The following is a 19,865-nucleotide window of genomic DNA, read 5'->3' as shown; positions in this document are numbered from 1 at the left end:
CTGGGTAGTCTAAGCCTTCATATTAGTTCTAGTTGACAGTCTACTGGGTAGTCTAAGCCTTCATATTAGTTCTAGTTGACAGTCTACTGGGTAGTCTAAGCCTTCATATTAGTTCTAGTTGACAGTCTACTGGGTAGTCTAAGCCTTCATATTAGTTCTAGTTGACAGTCTACTGGGTAGTCTAAGCCTTCATATTAGTTCTAGTTGACAGTCTACTGGGTAGTCTAAGCCTTCATATTAGTTCTAGTTGACAGTCTACTGGGTAGTCTAAGCCTTCATATTAGTTCTAGTTGACAGTCTACTGGGTAGTCTAAGCCTTCATATTAGTTCTAGTTGACAGTCTACTGGGTAGTCTAAGCCTTCATATTAGTTCTAGTTGACAGTCTACTGGGTAGTCTAAGCCTTCATATTAGTTCTAGTTGACAGTCTACTGGGTAGTCTAAGCCTTCATATTAGTTCTAGTTGACAGTCTACTGGGTAGTCTAAGCCTTCATATTAGTTCTAGTTGACAGTCTACTGGGTAGTCTAAGCCTTCATATTAGTTCTAGTTGACAGTCTACTGGGCCTTCATATTAGTTCTAGTTGACAGTCTACTGGGTAGTCTAAGCCTTCATTTAGTTCTAGTTGACAGTCTACTGGGTAGTCTAAGCCTTCATATTAGTTCTAGTTGACAGTCTACTGGGTAGTCTAAGCCTTCATATTAGTTCTAGTTGACAGTCTACTGGGTAGTCTAAGCCTTCATATTAGTTCTAGTTGACAGTCTACTGGGTAGTCTAAGCCTTCATATTAGTTCTAGTTGACAGTCTACTGGGTAGTCTAAGCCTTCATATTAGTTCTAGTTGACAGTCTACTGGGTAGTCTAAGCCTTCATATTAGTTCTAGTTGACAGTCTACTGGGCCTTCATATTAGTTCTAAGCCTTCATATTAGTTCTAGTTGACAGTCTACTGGGTAGTCTAAGCCTTCATATTAGTTCTAGTTGACAGTCTACTGGGTAGTCTAAGCCTTCATGACAGTCTAGTTCTAGTTGACAGTCTACTGGGTAGTCTAAGCCTTCATATTAGTTCTAGTTGACAGTCTACTGGGTAGTCTAAGCCTTCATATTAGTTCTAGTTGACAGTCTACTGGGTAGTCTAAGCCTTCATATTAGTTCTAGTTGACAGTCTACTGGGTAGTCTAAGCCTTCATATTAGTTCTAGTTGACAGTCTACTGGGTAGTCTAAGCCTTCATATTAGTTCTAGTTGACAGTCTACTGGGTAGTCTAAGCCTTCATATTAGTTCTAGTTGACAGTCTACTGGGTAGTCTAAGCCTTCATATTAGTTCTAGTTGACAGTCTACTGGGTAGTCTAAGCCTTCATATTAGTTCTAGTTGACAGTCTATTAGTTCTACTGGGTAGTCTAAGCCTTCATATTAGTTCTAGTTGACAGTCTACTGGGTAGTCTAAGCCTTCATATTAGTTCTAGTTGACAGTCTACTGGGTAGTCTAAGCCTTCATATTAGTTCTAGTTGACAGTCTACTGGGTAGTCTAAGCCTTCATATTAGTTCTAGTTGACAGTCTACTGGGTAGTCTAAGCCTTCATATTAGTTCTAGTTGACAGTCTACTGGGTAGTCTAAGCCTTCATATTAGTTCTAGTTGACAGTCTACTGGGTAGTCTAAGCCTTCATATTAGTTCTAGTTGACAGTCTACTGGGTAGTCTAAGCCTTCATATTAGTTCTAGTTGACAGTCTACTGGGTAGTCTAAGCCTTCATATTAGTTCTAGTTGACAGTCTACTGGGTAGTCTAAGCCTTCATATTAGTTCTAGTTGACAGTCTACTGGGTAGTCTAAGCCTTCATATTAGTTCTAGTTGACAGTCTACTGGGTAGTCTAAGCCTTCATATTAGTTCTAGTTGACAGTCTACTGGGTAGTCTAAGCCTTCATATTAGTTCTAGTTGACAGTCTACTGGGTAGTCTAAGCCTTCATATTAGTTCTAGTTGACAGTCTACTGGGTAGTCTAAGCCTTCATATTAGTTCTAGTTGACAGTCTACTGGGTAGTCTAAGCCTTCATATTAGTTCTAGTTGACAGTCTACTGGGTAGTCTAAGCCTTCATATTAGTTCTAGTTGACAGTCTACTGGGTAGTCTAAGCCTTCATATTAGTTCTAGTTGACAGTCTACTGGGTAGTCTTCAAGTTCTAGTTGACCTTCATATTAGTTCTAGTTGACAGTCTACTGGGTAGTCTACAGTCTACTGGGTAGCCTTCATATTAGTTCTAGTTGACAGTCTACTGGGTAGTCTAAGCCTTCATATTAGTTCTAGTTGACAGTCTACTGGGTAGTCTAAGCCTTCATATTAGTTCTAGTTGACAGTCTACTGGGTAGTCTAAGCCTTCATATTAGTTCTAGTTGACAGTCTACTGGGTAGTCTAAGCCTTCATATTAGTTCTAGTTGACAGTCTACTGGGTAGTCTAAGCCTTCATATTAGTTCTAGTTGACAGTCTACTGGGTAGTCTAAGCCTTCATAGTTCTAGTTCTCTAAGCCTTCATATTAGTTCTAGTTGAGTCTGACAGTCTACTGGGTAGTCTAAGCCTTCATATTAGTTCTAGTTGACAGTCTACTGGGTAGTCTAAGCCTTCATATTAGTTCTAGTTGACAGTCTACTGGGTAGTCTAAGCCTTCATATTAGTTCTAGTTGACAGTCTAGTCTACTGAGTTGACAGTCTACTGGGTAGTCTAAGCCTTCATATTAGTTCTAGTTGACAGTCTACTGGGTAGTCTAAGCCTTCATATTAGTTCTAGTTGACAGTCTACTGGGTAGTCTAAGCCTTCATATTAGTTCTAGTTGACAGTCTACTGAGTAGTCTAAGCCTTCATATTAGTTCTAGTTGACAGTCTACTGGGTAGTCTAAGCCTTCATATTAGTTCTAGTTGACAGTCTACTGGGTAGTCTAAGCCTTCATATTAGTTCTAGTTGACAGTCTACTGGGTAGTCTAAGCCTTCATATTAGTTCTAGTTGACAGTCTACTGAGTAGTCTAAGGCTGTTGGCCTTAAGACCTTTCATTCCATATTTGGTATTTAGAAAACTGATGACATATCAAAGGTATTTCTCACTGCAAAGCTTGCAGCTTTCCTGTGTGTGTGTGTGTGTGTGTGTGTGTGTGTGTGTGTGTGTGTGTGTGTGTGTGTGTGTGTGTGTGTGTGTGTGTGTGTGTGTGTGTGTGTGTGTGTGTGTGTGTGTGTGTGTGTGTGTGTGTGTGTGTGTGTGTGTGTGTGTCTGGGTGTCTGGGTGTGTGTGTGTGTGGGGGGGTGTTCTGGGTGTGTGTGTGTGTGTGTGGGGGTGTCTGGGTGTGCGTGTGTGTTTATGTTGAATGGGGATCTGTCAGTGAACTAATGTAGGTCACTAGAGGTCAGCTCTCTCTCTTTCTCCCTCCCGTCTCTCTCTCCATCTTTCTCCCTCCCCTCTCGCTCTCATCTCTCTCCCCCTCTCTCCCTATCTTTCTATCTCTTCCCCTCTCTATCTCTCTCCCGTTCTCCCTCTATCTTTCTATCTCTCTTCCTCTCTATCTCTCTCCCCCTCTCTATCTCTCTCCCCATCTCTCTCTCTCTCCAGGGGGAGTTATAGCACGGTGGTTCAGCTCTCTCTCTAATCCTGCAGGGTAAAGCAGCAGAGGAGAGGAAGGATAGAAAGAGGGATAGAGAGAGAGGAAGGATAGAAAGAGGGATAGAGAGAGAGGAGGAGAGGAAGGATAGAAAGAGGGATGGAGGAGAGGAAGGATAGAAAGAGGGATGGAGGAGAGGAAGGATAGAAAGAGGGATAGAGAGAGAGGAGGAGAGGAAGGCCCAAGTGGGAAAGATTAGGGGCTGGCTTACCACTGGGATGTAGAAACACTGCACTAACTCTCTTGATTGAAGAATGGTAACTCTCTTGATTGAAGCATTGTAACTCTCTTGATTGAAGCATTGTAACTCTCTTGATTGAAGCATTGTAACTCTCTTGATTGAAGCATTTTAACGCTCTTTATTGAAGCATTGTAACTCTCTTGATTGAAGAATGGTAACTCTCTTGATTGAAGCATTGTAACTATCTTGATTGAAGCATTGTAACTATCTTGATTGAAGCATTGTAACGCTCTTGATTGAAGCATTGTAACTATCTTGATTGAAGAATGGTAACTCTCTTGATTGAAGCATTGTAACGCTCTTGATTGAAGCATTGTAACTCTCTTGATTGAAGCATTGTAACTCTCTTGATTGAAGCATTGTAACTCTCTTGATTGAAGCATTGTAACTATCTTGATTGAAGCATTGTAACGCTCTTGATTGAAGCATTTTAACTCTCTTGATTGAAGCATTGTAACTCTCTTGATTGAAGCATTGTAACTCTCTTGATTGAAGAATGGTAACTCTCTTGATTGAAGCATTGTAACTATCTTGATTGAAGCATTGTAACTATCTTGATTGAAGCATTGTAACGCTCTTGATTGAAGAATGGTAACTCTCTTGATTGAAGCATTGTAACTCTCTTGATTGAAGCATTGTAACTCTCTTGATTGAAGCATTGTAACTCTCTTGATTGAAGCATTGTAACTATCTTGATTGAAGCATTGTAACTCTCTTGATTGAAGCATTGTAACTCTCTTGATTGAAGCATTGTAACTATCTTGATTGAAGCATTGTAACTCTCTTGATTGAAGCATTGTAACTCTCTTGATTGAAGAATGGTAACTCTCTTGATTGAAGCATTGTAACTCTCTTGATTGAAGCATTGTAACTCTCTTGATTGAAGCATTGTAACTCTCTTGATTGAAGCATTTTAACGCTCTTTATTGAAGCATTGTAACTGCGTGTGCGTGTGCGTGTGTAGCTGCATGAACATTATTAATGAGCTTCACACTGAGTGTTTCCCTGCTCTCACCGACGCAACACACACACACACACACACACGATGCTCACAGATGGCAGAAATTGATGCTTACAAACAAACACACACATGTAAGCGTGCTTCTCATCTTCCCAGGGTGGGCATTGAAATGCCGTTTAACCCCAATCCTCTCTCCTCTTGTTGTAATGGGTCACTGTATGATAAAGACATTTTTCTATTGTCTGTGTGTGTGTGTGTGTGTGTGTGTGTGTGTGTGTGTGTGTGTGTGTGTGTGTGTGTGTGTGTGTGTGTGTGTGTGTGTGTGTGTGTGTGTGTGTGTGTGTGTGTGTGTGTGTGTGTGTGTGTGTGTGTGTGTGTGTGTGTGTGTGTGTGTGTGTGTGTGTTTGAGAGAGCCTAATCTAACATGTTTGTTCTCTGTGCTCCCCAGGTTGCTGCATCTGTCCAGAAGGCTGTCCAGAAGGCTGTCCAGAAGGCTAGCTCACAGAGGGAAATGATTCCGCATGAAGCTGACGGACGGCTCTCCTCCTCTCTCCACGACAACGCCGGGTGTGACTCGGGCTGCTCTCACGGCAACGGCAGGTGTTCTGCTCTCTGCTGAGCCAGAGCCAGTCGTTGGACAGACGCTGAGCTACCCCTTCCCTCCCTCTACCTCCTACACCCTCCTACCTACCTACCTAACCCCTCCAGTCTCCCAGTCTCCTGGTCCTACCCACCCACACAACCACCTCTGTCAACGAGGAAAACCAGGCCAAGGAGAGAGAGAGAGAGAGAGAGAGTGAGAGTGAGAGAGAGAGGGAGCGAGCCAAAGATGGGAATGAAAGAGAATGTGAACGAGGCAGAGACATAAGAACTAGAGAGTTAGTGTGAAAAGAGAGACAGGCACACTTGTTGTTGCCGTGGGAGCAACGCGTGTCTATGTGACAGAAAGTCTAGAGACAAAAGACAACAGTATGAAGTCCAACCATGAGCGCAGCAACGAGTGTCTGCCCCCCAAGAAGAGAGATTTCCCAGCCAGCACTGCAGATGAGAGGCCCCTGTTGATGGCGCCCGCCTGCGAGACCCAGCGAGGAGAGAACCTGACATGGCTGGCCAGTGTAGCTGGCGGGCACAACAGAGACATTAGTGGAGGTAACGGGGATGGCGGTAGAGGTGGGCAGCATACCAGCACTCCCTGTGAGACTGACGTGCCCCAGTACAAACCACTATGCTCCACCATCACCACACACTCAGACTTCCAGGTCCCTTCCTCCATCTGTTCCTCCTCTTCATCACATCAGTCCAGAGTTGTGACCACATCGCTCCCTGCCATGTACAGCTCTCCTCTGTCCCCACCAGGGGGGACCATCCACTACACCCAGCTTCCCCACAACCTTCAGGTCATCAGTTCCCCTTACCCAGGCCCCTACGCTGGCTACCTCTCCTCCCAACCCCCCCCTCTACCCACCTCCACATCCCAACGCTCTCACCCTGACCCCTACCCTAACACCACCATCACCTCCAAGCTGAACCAGCACCACTCTGTGGGTCCAGGTCGCCCCCCACCCCAGTCCCTACCCCCAGGCCTGGCTATATCAGACACTGGCCCCCAGTACGTCCAGCTCTCTGGTTCCTCTCAGAACGTGCCCCCGGACTGCCCCCTTGCCCCACGGAGGGACCCACCACCTGCACCACGACCCCCACCACACCCTGGCCTTCAGCGGGGGCTCCCAGGTGCTGGTACAGTATGCGGGCTTCGGCTCCGAGGAGCCCCTGACTAAGAGAGAGGAGGGCCGGCCCAGGGAACTGCACAACGGAGAGCTGGAGAAGAGAGGCCGCTTTGAGAGGAAGGAAAGCAAAGGAGCCCCATCATCATCCTCCTCTTCTTCCTCCTCTTCCTCCCATCACCAGCTCCACCAGCAGCAGAGCTCCCACCATCACTATGAGACCTATACCTCCCATGATGCCTCAGGCCTACGGACCTCTCTCATGCTTGTCCCCAACAGTCACGGAGGACAAGACCACCAGAGTCCCGAAAAACTACCCCTCTCCTCTGCCTTGCACCCAGAGAAAGGCAGCCTCCTCCTGGGTAAACCTGTGTACCGCACCTCCTCCTCCACGTTCACCTTCCCCCCTGCGCTCAATGTGGATAGTCTTAAGGCAGCCGTCAGCTCCCTGTCTCCCCACACTCACACAGTCATCCAGCCCACACACAATGCCAGCGATGCATCGCCCATCTCCCTAGGCCAACTCTCCACCAACTTCTACCAGACTGGCCCAGGTGGGCAGCCCATCATCGGCTATCTGTCTGGGGGTGCAGGGGGGCAACAGTACCACACCAGTCTGTCCCAGCACCTGCTCATCCCCGTCAGTGGGGCCGGGGCCACCAGCCCGGAGGCTGGCCATACTGCCCACATAGCCACCACAAGTCAACCACAGCCCTTCCCTGCCACACTCACCCACGCCTACGTCGCCACCACCACCACCACCACCACTAACCCCAGAGAGGAGCATCTATTTGAGGTCCCGGCCCCCTACCCTCCTCTGTCCTACCCTGCTGGGGCTGGGGGGAGCATGGTCCAGGCCCAGCTACACCTCCCGGTGGTCCCAAACCCCCAGGCCCCCTCCTCGGCCCCCTCGGGCTCCTCGCTGCCCGCCTACTTCATCAAGGGCTCCATCATCCAGCTGGCGGACGGGGAGCTGAAGCATGTGGAGGACCTGAAGACGGAGGACTTCATCCACAGCGCTGAGATCAGCAGCGAGCTGAAGATAGACTCGTCCACCGTAGAACGCATCGACGACAGCCACACACCCAACTTTGCCATCGTACAGTTCTCCGTGGGTGAACACCGCGCTCAGGTAAGAGAACGCTTTTGTTTATATAACTTCATGAATATCAAAACAAACAAACGCTAAATCATGTTTGTGCATCAGTATAACATTGATATTCACAAGTGGGCAGAGGTGCTAACCAGGGCCTGCGCACGTCAATCGATTATTGAATAACTCCCTGTGTGTTTTATACTAGAGACTTACTGTGGCTGCAACTCAAGCCTCTCTTTCCACCGATATAAAGCCTGCACCCGGGGCTTGTGAAGGCGCTGTTTGTCAACACAGGAGAGGATCCGGACAAGAAGTCATCTGTAAAACCCAAACTGTTTGAGCGACAAACTAATAAGCATTGTAGGCTACATGCAGGATATTTTAGACAGCAAGTCCACTGGGCATCAGTTGTAGGCTACATGCAGGCTATTTTAGACAGCAAGTCCACTGGGCGTCAGTTGTAGGCTACATGCAGGCTATTTTAGACAGCATGTCCACTGGGCATCAGTTGTAGGCTACATGCAGGCTATTTTAGACAGCAAGTCCACTGGGCGTCAGTTGTAGGCTACATGCAGGCTATTTTAGACAGCAAGTCTACTAGGCGTCAGTTGTAGACTACATGCAGGCTATTTTAGACAGCAAGTCCACTGGGCGTCAGTTGTAGGCTACATGCAGGCTATTTTAGACAGCAAGTCCACTGGGCATCAGTTATAGGCTACATGCAGGCTATTTTAGACAGCAAGTCCACTGGGCATCAGTTGTAGGCTACGTGCAGGCTATTTTAGACCGATGGTCCCACTGTGGCGTCAGTTGTAGGCTACATGCAGGCTATTTTAGACAGCAAGTCCACTGGGCATCAGTTGTAGGCTACATGCAGGCTATTTTAGACAGCAAGTCCACTGGGCATCAGTTGTAGGCTACATGCAGGCTATTTTAGACAGCAAGTCCACTGGGCGTCAGTTGTAGGCTACATGCAGGCTATTTTAGACAGCAAGTCCACTGGGCATCAGTTGTAGGCTACGTGCAGGATATTTTAGACAACAAGTCCACTGGGCGTCAGTTGTAGGCTACGTGCAGGATATTTTAGACAGCAAGTCTACTGGGCATCAGTTGTAGGCTACATGCAGGCTATTTTAGACAGCAAGTCCACTGGGCGTCAGTTGTAGGCTACGTGCAGGCTATTTTAGACCGATGGTCCCACTGTGGCGTCAGTTGTAGGCTACATGCGGGATATTTTAGACAGCAAGTCTACTGGGCATCAGTTGTAGGCTACATGCAGGCTATTGTAGACAGCAAGTCCACTGGTCATCAGTTGTAGGCTACATGCAGGCTATTTTAGACAGCTAGTCCACTGGGCATCAGTTGTAGGCTACATGCAGGATATTTTAGACCGATGGTCCCACTGTGGCGTCAGTTGTAGGCTACATGCGGGATATTTTAGACAGCAAGTCCACTGGGCATCAGTTGTAGGCTACATGCAGGCTATTTTAGACAGCTAGTCCACTGGGCATCAGTTGTAGGCTACGTGCAGGCTATTGAGCTTGTTCAGGGCATGCAATAGGCATAATAAAGTGGTTAGTCACTGACCCCAGCACACATTATGTAATGCAATAGGCATAATAAAGTGGTTAGTCACTGACCCCAGCACACATTATGTAATGCAATAGGCATAATAAAGTGGTTAGTCACTGACCCCAGCACACATTATGTAATGCAATAGGCATAATAAAGTGGTTAGTCACTGACCCCAGCACACATTATGTAATGCAATAGGCATAATAAAGTGGTTAGTCACTGACCCCAGCACACATTATGTAATGCAATAGGCATAATAAAGTGGTTAGTCACTGACCCCAGCACACATTATGTAATGCAATAGGCATAATAAAGTGGTTAGTCACTGACCCCAGCACACATTATGTAATGCAATAGGCATAATAAAGTGGTTAGTCACTGACCCCAGCACACATTATGTAATGCAATAGGCATAATAAAGTGGTTAGTCACTGACCCCAGCACACATTATGTAATACAATAGGCATAATAAAGTGGTTAGTCACTGACCCCAGCACACATTATGTAATACAATAGGCATAATAAAGTGGTTAGTCACTGACCCCAGCACACATTATGTAATGCAATAGGCATAATAAAGTGGTTAGTCACTGACCCCAGCACACATTATGTAATGCAATAGGCATAATAAAGAGGTTAGTCACTGAGTCCTCATCGGTTAGAATCCGTGTTTTTCACCCTCGCCCTGTCTTTCTAACACTGATCTCGCTCTTAAATAAAACCTTCAAACGAATTACAAAGGTAAAAAAAAATACTGTTAATAAGAGGCTTGTTTGATATAATGCTTGTAATATAATGATACAGTATAATGACCGTAGAGGCCCGTTATGCCGTTTAGCAGTGGGAGGACATTAACACACACGGGTGCAGAAAAGTGCCAGATTCTTCAATGATAATGAGCAAATCATTGTCTCGTGATTAAAGAGACCAGGTTGGCCCGAAACGAGTGGGAATGGTGAATTCAACTGTTTAACAAGGTGCTCAAAAAGCTGTCAATCAACTGCTGGCCCAAATCAGCTCATCAACTCAGCCAGGGGAACACAAACAGTAGCCTATGGCGTGTTTCCACACCTTTCGTTATGTGCCAATGGACAGGCTAACGGGCAGCTTACAGAATGTATCCTGTTGGAATATCATCAGATAACACGGGGTTCACCAGCACAGCTGATCTCCATAGCAACCATTATTGGTCCCACTAATAGCCACACCTTAGTCTCACCTGCAACCAAATTCTTTTAAGATGTGTTTGTTTTCTGATTGGTATTGTCATGGGAACAACTTAGTCCTTTTTTAACAGGTATCTTCTTCACAAGCATTCAGTACAATTGAAATAAAGTATTTTATTGTTTACCAAAGGAAATCTACTGTGGCAATTAACCCGACACTTTGTATAAAAGGAAAATAATGTTACATTTTTTTAGTTGATTCCCATTTATGTAATCCATTAAATACAACTGTATATGAAATGGTCTGTTATACCTGGACTGTCCATATTGTAAATGTGCCATTCATGCGCCATTTGCACTCAATTCTGTAGTCTGCCTCACTATTCTCAATTGAATATTGTCTTTACATCTGCTTTTATAGGCCTATATGATTAGTGTTGATAGGCTATAGTTTAGATGTTGTCTCCTATATGATTAGTTTTGATAGGTGACAGTAGGCTATAGTTTAGGTGTTGTCTCCTATATGATTAGTGTTGATAGGCTATAGTTTAGGTGTTGTCTCCTATATGATTAGTGTTGATAGGCTATAGTTTAGGTGTTGTCTCCTATATGATTAGTTTTGATAGGTGACAGTAGGCTATAGTTTAGGTGTTGTCTCCTATATGATTAGTGTTGATAGGCTATAGTTTAGGTGTTGTCTCCTATATGATTAGTTTTGATAGGTGACAGTAGGCTATAGTTTAGGTGTTGTCTCCTATATGATTAGTTTTGATAGGTGACAGTAGGCTATAGTTTAGGTGTTGTCTCCTATATGATTGGTTTTGATAGTCTGTTCTCTCTCTCCATCTCTCCCTCCTCTCCTCTCAATCTATTTTATTATCTCTCCCACAGGTGAGTGTGGAGGTGCAGCTGGAGTATCCCTTCTTCGTATTCGGCCAGGGCTGGTCGTCGTGCTGCCCGGACCGGACCACTCAGCTGTTAGAACTACCCTGCACCAAGCTCTCAGTGGGGGACGTCTGCATCTCCCTCACCCTGAAGAACCTGAGGAACGGCTCCCTGAAGAAGACCCAGCAGACCCAGAACCAGGCCATGGAAATCACTACTAGCTGCAACATGGGCTCCATCCACGGGCCCCTCAAACCCTCCAGGTCTTCCCGGGGTGGAAGGGGGTCAGCCAGGCACGGGGAGCAGGAGAACGGGGTGGGCCATAGAGGCTCCAGTGGGGGAATGGTGGTTGAAGGTGTTCAGTTCGCCTCAGAGAATGGCGTCGGAGGGGGGGCCAACTGGAAAGGAGGCCAGCCTGGAGATTCAGAATCCAGTAGGGTCGCCGCCAAGCCGGCGAGCCGCAAGAGGAGGTGGTCGGCCCCCGAGGGCCGTCAGGTGGAGAGGAGCGAGGAGGTGCCCCAGTTGACTCTACCCAAACCTTCCTTTATCACTCAGGGGGTAAAAATCAGCATCGAAGGCAGGTCAAATATAGACAAGTAGTGAAGGCAGGAGATTAAAACAAGACTGTTAATTCAAATAGGGATTGGAGGAGAGATGGAACAAAATAAATGCCCTCATAAATGTTTTATTTTAACGACTTTGTTTTAGATTGTTTCCTGTTTATATTTTCTATCCGGATTACTGTAGGCTACATTTGACCCATGTTATCACCTTACATTAAGTCCATGTTAAAATAACATTGTAGTTGATGCGTTCGGCATTACGTAAACGAGCAAACGGTGCAATTGCTTTGGGATTTGTCAACAAATCTCTGGGCAAGGCGTTTTGTGAAGTATAGTACGTGTTTTATTGGTGGGTTTGTGGCATGCAAGAGCGCTGCTTGATACCTCTCTGGTCATTAGATGGCTGCAGGTGGACAACTGAATGAAATATGTAAGTTAGCTTTCCTATAGGGCCTAGGAGATGACTAAGCTGCCATAATGTAGACCGCTGAGTGATATCACTTCCTGGTAGAGGACACTACTGACGAGAGTGTTCAGGATGTCTGGACGGAATCACTCTCCACGCCACCCGTTGCCGTGGTGGCAGACTGAGTTGATATGATGTCATCTATCCCGAGCGACTCAAGAGGTCTTTAGATAAAACACAGTAAAAAAAGGACTTTAACAAATTCAAACCCTCGTGAATAGAAGAGGAGGTATAATAACACCTTTATGTCTCTCTGACAGAAGGAACTACACATCTAATCCTAAACAAGGGGTCACCAGATGCCTCGACACTCATCCACCTAGACCACTCAGCTAGGTGATGTCACCCAGCAGGGCCAGACCAGCCAGACGAGGTCATCAGGCCGCGCCACTGGGCCACCATAAAGAGAGAACTCTTCCTTCTGACAGTGGAGTCATTTTGTTATTATTCTTGAAATGTTCTGAGTTGATAATGATATATTTAAATGATTGTCTAAAACTTTGAGGTCAGGGGTCACATACTGTATGTCTAATTTGATCCAGGGTGGTTAAGTAAAGTGTTTATGTTATTCCTTTATACCCTACATACATTTACATTCACACTGAGTTGATGAACTATGGGATTATTCAGAGGAAGATGATGTTTACTTGGTGCAACCTTTTCCTTTACATTTTTATGGCAGAAAGAAAGAGCTTATGTCTCAAATGGTCCCCTATACCCTATATAGTGCACTTATTTTACTAAGGCTCCTATCCTTATGGGCCCCCGTCAAAAGTAGTGCACTGTATAGGGAATAGGGGCCATTTGGAACGCAGTCAGAGAGTCACTGTTGAGTCTTTAGAGAGAGACAGCATGTTGTCTTGAAGCACTTGCATTTGCACACCTGTCACACTCACCAACTGATGATAACACAACTATTATTATTGTTATTGTTATTGTTGGTCTCTCTTCATTAACACAGTACTGTATGTTTTTGTTATTTTACCTTGAGGAAGACGTAGAACTCTGTGACAGCAGAACTTTAGAACAGTGAAGGGGTCATGATGATGTCATAGAGGAATGATGATGTCATGGGGTCACCAAGTCACTTGACCTGACAGGGATGAATGTGACAGGTGATGAAGCGAGTGCCAGTTAAGAGAGGGAAAGAAAGTGAGAAAGAAAACAGAGGAATATAGAGGACGATATGAAAGCAGACAAGTGTTTTTTTTTTGTGTTAAGGCACTTTACTCCAATCAGAACATGCTCTTCAAATTATGGGTGTGGTCAAAAAAAAAAGACGCATAACTGCCTTTTCAAGGAAATCAAAAATGTCAATCAAGTCCAAAAGGAGGTTGGACAAAGGATGGGAATAGGCAGGAACTATGTACAGGTATGTTGTGGACGAGACTGAGAGAGTTATAGATGCTCTGGACACAGGATTTTTGACGTGTGTCATATACATAATGTATGTACGGGAAGTGTGCATGAATGAACACACACACCAGAGGAGGCTGGTGGGGGTAGCTATAGGAGGACGTATTCATTGTAATGGCTGGAATGGTATAGATGGAACGGGGTCAAACACACTGTTTCCAGGTGTTTGATGTGTTTGGTACCATTGCATTGATTCCCTTCCATCCATTACAATGAGCCCAACCTCCTATAGCTCCTCCCACCAGCCTCCTCTGACACACACTCACACAAACACACACGGAATACAGTACCTGCACAGACAGGCACTCTCCTGAAGGTGAGGGAGGACTGTATGTATTTCATACTTGTTGGTATACGTTTAATGTGTATCCAAATACTTTTGTTGCATAGATGTTTCCCCTTGATGATATAGAGAAGACAATATATTTGAGTAGGAAACTAAGACGATAGTGATTCTCAGTGGTGTGTGTGTGTGTGTGTGTGTGTGTGTGTGTGTGTGTGTGTGTGTGTGTGTGTGTGTGTGTGTGTGTTTGTAAATGTGTCTAGAAATATCATATAAGTTAATTTGATATATCCCATGTTAAATGTCCAGGGTTCCTGTTTTTGGAGTTCTACTTAAGAGAATCTTGCAATTTGCACATCTGGAGAGGTTGTCAGTTGGGTGACATGACTTTTTGGTTGTGTCCGAAATGGCCCCCTTTTCCCTACATAGTGCACTGACCAAAAGTAGTGCACTATATAGGGAATATAATGCCATTTCAGATACACCTATGTTTTCAGCCAGGTTGCACACACAAACACACACACTCACACAAACACACAGTGAGCTGAAGCCATAGAGATAGGTAGAGGACTCGTCTTTGTATCTGTGCCATTATAGTGTCTGTGACAGCCTCAATGGCGCTGTCGTTGCTTTCTCCATTTTAAAGTAGTCAATTGTCGTCTTCACTATTGGCTGGTCCCTCCTGATGACCCAGTTGGACATGACTCCAAAAGGGTCACCAGGGGGGGATCATTCAATGAAGTTGGAAGTCCCACCCAGTTGACTACATTAAAATGTTGGAATCCCTCAATGGCGCTACCCATGCTAATACTACCTTTTGGCCACTAGAGGCCTCTATCATTCTCTATGGCTGAAACCCCATTTTACTGAAATGTAGCAGTTCCTTAACAAGTGCGCTCCCTGCAGATTGGCTCTGACAATCTTGACTCTGCTCCTCATTGGACAACTACACTGTCAATCACATCTGTGGCACATCCAAGTCCCACCCACTTGTTGGGGGTTTGGTTGAGAGACAGTGTGGAGGTATATCGGTCGGTCTTGGAGCCGGGGGCGGGGCCACCAGCAGGTACACCTGTTGAGCTCTCTGATTGAACTAGATTTTCAGGTGTGTTTAGGTGGTAGAAGATATGGCAGAATAGGAGAAGTGTGTAGAAGTTGCTTCTAGCCACTGGTGTAGGTTCAGATGTTTAGTTCATCCCCCTAAAGGTTCGTGTTAGGTGTGGGTGTAGGGGAATCTGATCCTAGATCTGTGGTTAAGAGGAACTCCTACCTGGAGGGCGGGTGCGGGTGATGGACGGATGGATGGATGGATGGTAAAGTCAGATGGATGGTGGTGGCGGTGGTGGGGAGTGAGTAGACACCCTGTATAAGATTTGAAAATGCTTTATTGTTTTTAATAAAACAGGGTTTCTCAGATCAACACCACGGCAGTGCATCTTCATTTTTTATTTTATAACATTCTTTGACTATGTCGTCTAGAGCTAGTTTCTGTGTGCGTGTGCGTGTGTGTGTGTGCGTGTGTTTCTGAGAATGTGTGAGTCTTTTTGTAAGGACAGGATGGATATAATGTTTGTTTTTTGCTTCTAGAGCTTCACCTTGGTAAAATAGCAGATATTTAACCATTACATATATGGCTTTGCATTCATACACATTGAACCAAAATGAGATCCGAGTTAAGTCTTGTTCTAACTGACTAACCCCTACCTAAATGGGACAATTCAGTAAAACAACGACACACACTTACACCCCTCACCATTCAAACCCTTTCAGATGGGGGGTGAAGCTGTGTCTCTAGAGATGGGGGGTGAAGCTGTGTCTCTAGAGATGGGGGGTGAAACTGTGTCTCTAGAGATGGGGGGTGAAACTGTGTCTCTAGAGATGGGGGGTGAAGCTGTGTCTCTAGAGATGGGGTGAAGCTGTGTCCAGAGAGATGGGGGTGAAGCTGTGTCTCTAGAGATGGGGGTGAAGCTGTGTCTCTAGAGATGGGGGGTGAAGCTGTGTCTCTAGAGATGGGGGTGAAGCTGTGTCTCTAGAGATGGGGGTGAAACTGTGTCTCTAGAGATGGGGGTGAAACTGTGTCTCTAGAGATGGGGGTGAAACTGTGTCTCTAGAGATGGGGGGTGAAACTGTGTCTCTAGAGATGGGGGTGAGGCTGTGTCTCTAGAGATGGGGTGAAGCTGTGTCTCTAGAGATGGGGGTGAAGCTTTGTCTCTAGAGATGGGGGTGAAGCTGTGTCTCTAGAGATGGGGTGAAGCTGTGTCTAGAGCGATGGGGGTGAAACTGTGTCTCTAGAGATGGGGTGAAGCTGTGTCTCTAGAGATGATGGGGGTGAAGCTGTGTCTAGAGAGATGGGGTGAAGCTGTGTCTCTAGAGATGGGGGTGAAGCTGTGTCTAGAGAGATGGGGTGAAGCTGTGTCTCTAGAGATGGGGGCGAAGCTGTGTCTCTAGAGATGGGGTGAAGCTGTGTCTCTAGAGATGGGGGTGAAGCTGTGTCTCTAGAGATGGGGGGTGAAGCTGTGTCTCTAGAGATGGGGGTGAAGTTGTGTCCCTAGAGATGGGGTGAAGCTGTGTCTAGAGAGATGGGGGTGAAACTGTGTCTCTAGAGATGGGGTGAAGCTGTGTCTCTAGAGATGGGGGGTGAAGCTGTGTCTAGAGAGATGGGGGCGAAGCTGTGTCTCTAGAGATGGGGTGAAGCTGTGTCTCTAGAGATGGGGGTGAAGCTGTGTCTCTAGAGATGGGGGTGAAGCTGTGTCTCTAGAGATGGGGGTGAAGCTGTGTCTAGAGAGATGCTGGGTGACGCTGTGTCTCTAGAGATCGGGTGAAGCTGTGTCTCTAGAGATGGGGGTGAAGCTGTGTCTCTAGAGATGGGGGTGAAGCTGTGTCTCTAGAGATGGGGGTGAAGCTGTGTCTCTAGAGATGGGGTGAAGCTGTGTCTCTAGAGATGGGGGTGAAGCTGTGTCTCTAGAGATGGGGGTGAAGCTGTGTCTCTAGAGATGGGGGTGAAGCTGTGTCTAGAGAGATGGGGGTGAAGCTGTGTCTCTAGAGATGGGGTGAAGCTATGTCTCTAGAGATGGGGGTGAAGCTGTGTCTCTAGAGATGGGGTGAAGCTGTGTCTCTACTAGAGATGGGGGGTGAAGCTGTGTCTCTAGAGATGGGGGGTGAAGCTGTGTCTCTAGAGATGGGGTGAAGCTGTGTCTCTACTAGAGATGGGGGTGAAGCTGTGTCTCTAGAGATGGGGGTGAAGCTGTGTCTCTAGAGATGGGGGGTGAAGCTGTGTCTCTAGAGATGGGGGTGAAGCTGTGTCTCTAGAGATGGGGGTGAAGCTGTGTCTCTAGAGATGGGGGTGAAGCTGTGTCTCTAGAGATGGGGGTGAAGCTGTGTCTCTAGAGATGGGGGTGAAGCTGTGTCTCTAGAGATGGGGGTGAAGCTGTGTCTCTAGAGATGGGGGTGAAGCTGTGTCTCTAGAGATGGGGGTGAAGCTGTGTCTCTAGAGATGGGGGTGAAGCTGTGTCTCTAGAGATGGGTGGTGAAGCTGTGTCTCTAGAGATGGGGGTGAAACTGTGTCTCTAGAGATGGGGTGAAGCTGTGTCTCTAGATATGGGGGTGAAGCTGTGTCTCTAGAGATGGGGGGTGAAGCTGTGTCTCTAGAGATGGGGGTGAAGCTGTGTCTCTAGAGATGGGGGTGAAGCTGTGTCTCTAGAGATGGGGTGAAGCTGTGTCTCTAGAGATGGGGGTGAAGCTGTGTCTCTAGAGATGGGGGTGAAGCTGTGTCTCTAGAGATGGGGTGAAGCTGTGTCTCTAGAGATGGGGGTGAAGCTTTGTCTCTAGAGATGGGGGGTGAAGCTGTGTCTCTAGAGATGGGGTGAAGCTGTGTCTAGAGCGATGGGGGGTGAAACTGTGTCTCTAGAGATGGGGTGAAGCTGTGTCTCTAGAGATGGGGGGTGAAGCTGTGTCTCTAGAGATGGGGGGTGAAGCTGTGTCTCTAGAGATGGGGGGTGAAGCTGTGTCTCTAGAGATGGGGGGTGAAGCTGTGTCTCTAGAGATGGGGGGTGAAGCTGTGTCTCTAGAGATGGGGGGTGAAGCTGTGTCTCTAGAGATGGGGGGTGAAGCTGTGTCTCTAGAGATGGGGGGTGAAGCTGTGTCTCTAGAGATGGGGGGTGAAGCTGTGTCTCTAGAGATGGGGGGTGAAGCTGTGTCTCTAGAGATGGGGGTGAAGCTGTGTCTCTAGAGATGGGGGTGAAGCTGTGTCTCTAGAGATGGGGGTGAAGCAGTGTCTCTAGAGATGGGGGTGAAGCTGTGTCTCTAGAGATGGGGGTGAAGCTGTGTCTCTAGAGATGGGGTGAAGCTGTGTCTCTAGAGATGGGGGTGAAGCTGTGTCTCTAGAGATGGGGGTGAAGCTGTGTCTCTAGAGATGGGGTGAAGCTGTGTCTCTAGAGATGGGGTGAAGCTGTGTCTCTAGAGATGGGGTGAAGCTGTGTCTCTAGAGATGGGGTGAAGCTGTGTCTCTAGAGATGGGGGGGTGAAGCTGTGTCTCTAGAGATGGGGGGTGAAGCTGTGTCTCTAGAGATGGGGGTGAAGCTGTGTCTAGAGATGGGGGTGAAGCTGTGTATCTAGAGATGGGGGTGAAGCTGTGTCTCTAGAGAGGGGGGGTGAAGCTGTGTCTCTAGAGATGGGGGTGAAGCTGTGTCTCTAGAGATGGGGTGAAGCTGTGTCTCTAGAGATGGGGGTGAAGCTGTGTCTCTAGAGATGGGGGGTGAAGCTGTGTCTCTAGAGATGGGGTGAAGCTGTGTCTCTAGAGATGGGGGGTGAAGCTGTGTCTCTAGAGATGGGGGGTGAAGCTGTGTCTCTAGAGATGGGGGTGAAGCTGTGTCTAGAGAGATGGGGGTGAAGCTGTGTCTCTAGAGATGGGGGTGAAGCTGTGTCTCTAGAGATGGGGGGTGAAACTGTGTCTCTAGAGATGGGGGGTGAAGCTGTGTCTCTAGAGATGGGGGTGAAGCTGTGTCTCTAGAGATGGGGGGTGAAGCTGTGTCTCTAGAGATGGGGTGAAGCTGTGTCTCTAGAGATGGGGGTGAAGCTGTGTCTCTAGAGATGGGGGTGAAGCTGTGTCTCTAGAGATGGGGGGTGAAGCTGTGTCTCTAGAGATGGGGTGAAGCTGTGTCTCTAGAGATGGGGGTGAAGCTGTGTCTCTAGAGATGGGGGTGAAGCTGTGTCTCTAGAGATGGGGGTGAAGCTGTGTCTCTAGAGATGGGGGTGAAGCTGTGTCTCTAGAGATGGGGTGAAGCTGTGTCTCTAGAGATGGGGGTGAAGCTGTGTCTCTAGAGATGGGGGTGAAGCTGTGTCTCTAGAGATGGGGGTGAAGCTGTGTCTCTAGAGATGGGGGTGAAGCTGTGTCTCTAGAGATGGGGGTGAAACTGTGTCTCTAGAGATGGGGGTGAAACTGTGTCTCTAGAGATGGGGTGAAGCTGTGACTCTAGAGATGGGGGTGAAGCTGTGTCTAGAGAGATGCTGGGTGACGCTGTGTCTCTAGAGATCGGGTGAAGCTGTGTCTCTAGAGATGGGGGTGAAGCTGTGTCTCTAGAGATGGGGGTGAAGCTGTGTCTCTAGAGATGGGGGTGAAGCTGTGTCTCTAGAGTTGGGGGTGAAGCTGTGTCTCTAGAGATGGGGGTGAAGCTGTGTCTCTAGAGATGGGGGTGAAGCTGTGTCTCTAGAGATGGGGTGAAGCTGTGTCTCTAGAGATGGGGGTGAAGCTGTGTCTCTAGAGATGGGGGGTGAAGCTGTGTCTCTAGAGATGGGGGTGAAGCTGTGTCTCTAGAGATGGGGGTGAAGCTGTGTCTCTAGA

At 47.0% G+C, this 19,865-nt stretch overlaps 1 protein-coding gene and 1 pseudogene across 1 annotated transcript in view; both read left to right on the top strand.

Annotated features, from left to right (window-relative positions):
• Positions 1–5,471, top strand: part of LOC127909651 (dynein heavy chain-like) — a 40,799-nt gene extending 35,328 nt beyond the window's left edge. Inside the window, exon 2 of the mRNA XM_052471805.1 lies at positions 5,301–5,471. Within this exon, the coding sequence (XP_052327765.1) occupies positions 5,301–5,471 (171 nt within the window). The remainder of the gene's footprint in view (positions 1–5,300) is intronic.
• Positions 1–15,446, top strand: part of LOC118379748 (ataxin-1-like) — a 153,202-nt pseudogene extending 137,756 nt beyond the window's left edge.
• Positions 15,447–19,865: the final 4,419 nt, after the last annotated feature.

This window comes from Oncorhynchus keta, chromosome 19 (genome assembly GCF_023373465.1).
Source record: "Oncorhynchus keta strain PuntledgeMale-10-30-2019 chromosome 19, Oket_V2, whole genome shotgun sequence".
Lineage (NCBI taxonomy): Eukaryota > Metazoa > Chordata > Actinopteri > Salmoniformes > Salmonidae > Oncorhynchus > Oncorhynchus keta.
The sequence above is the reverse complement of the archived record's forward strand: the minus strand, read 5'-3'. Positions and strand labels throughout refer to the sequence as shown.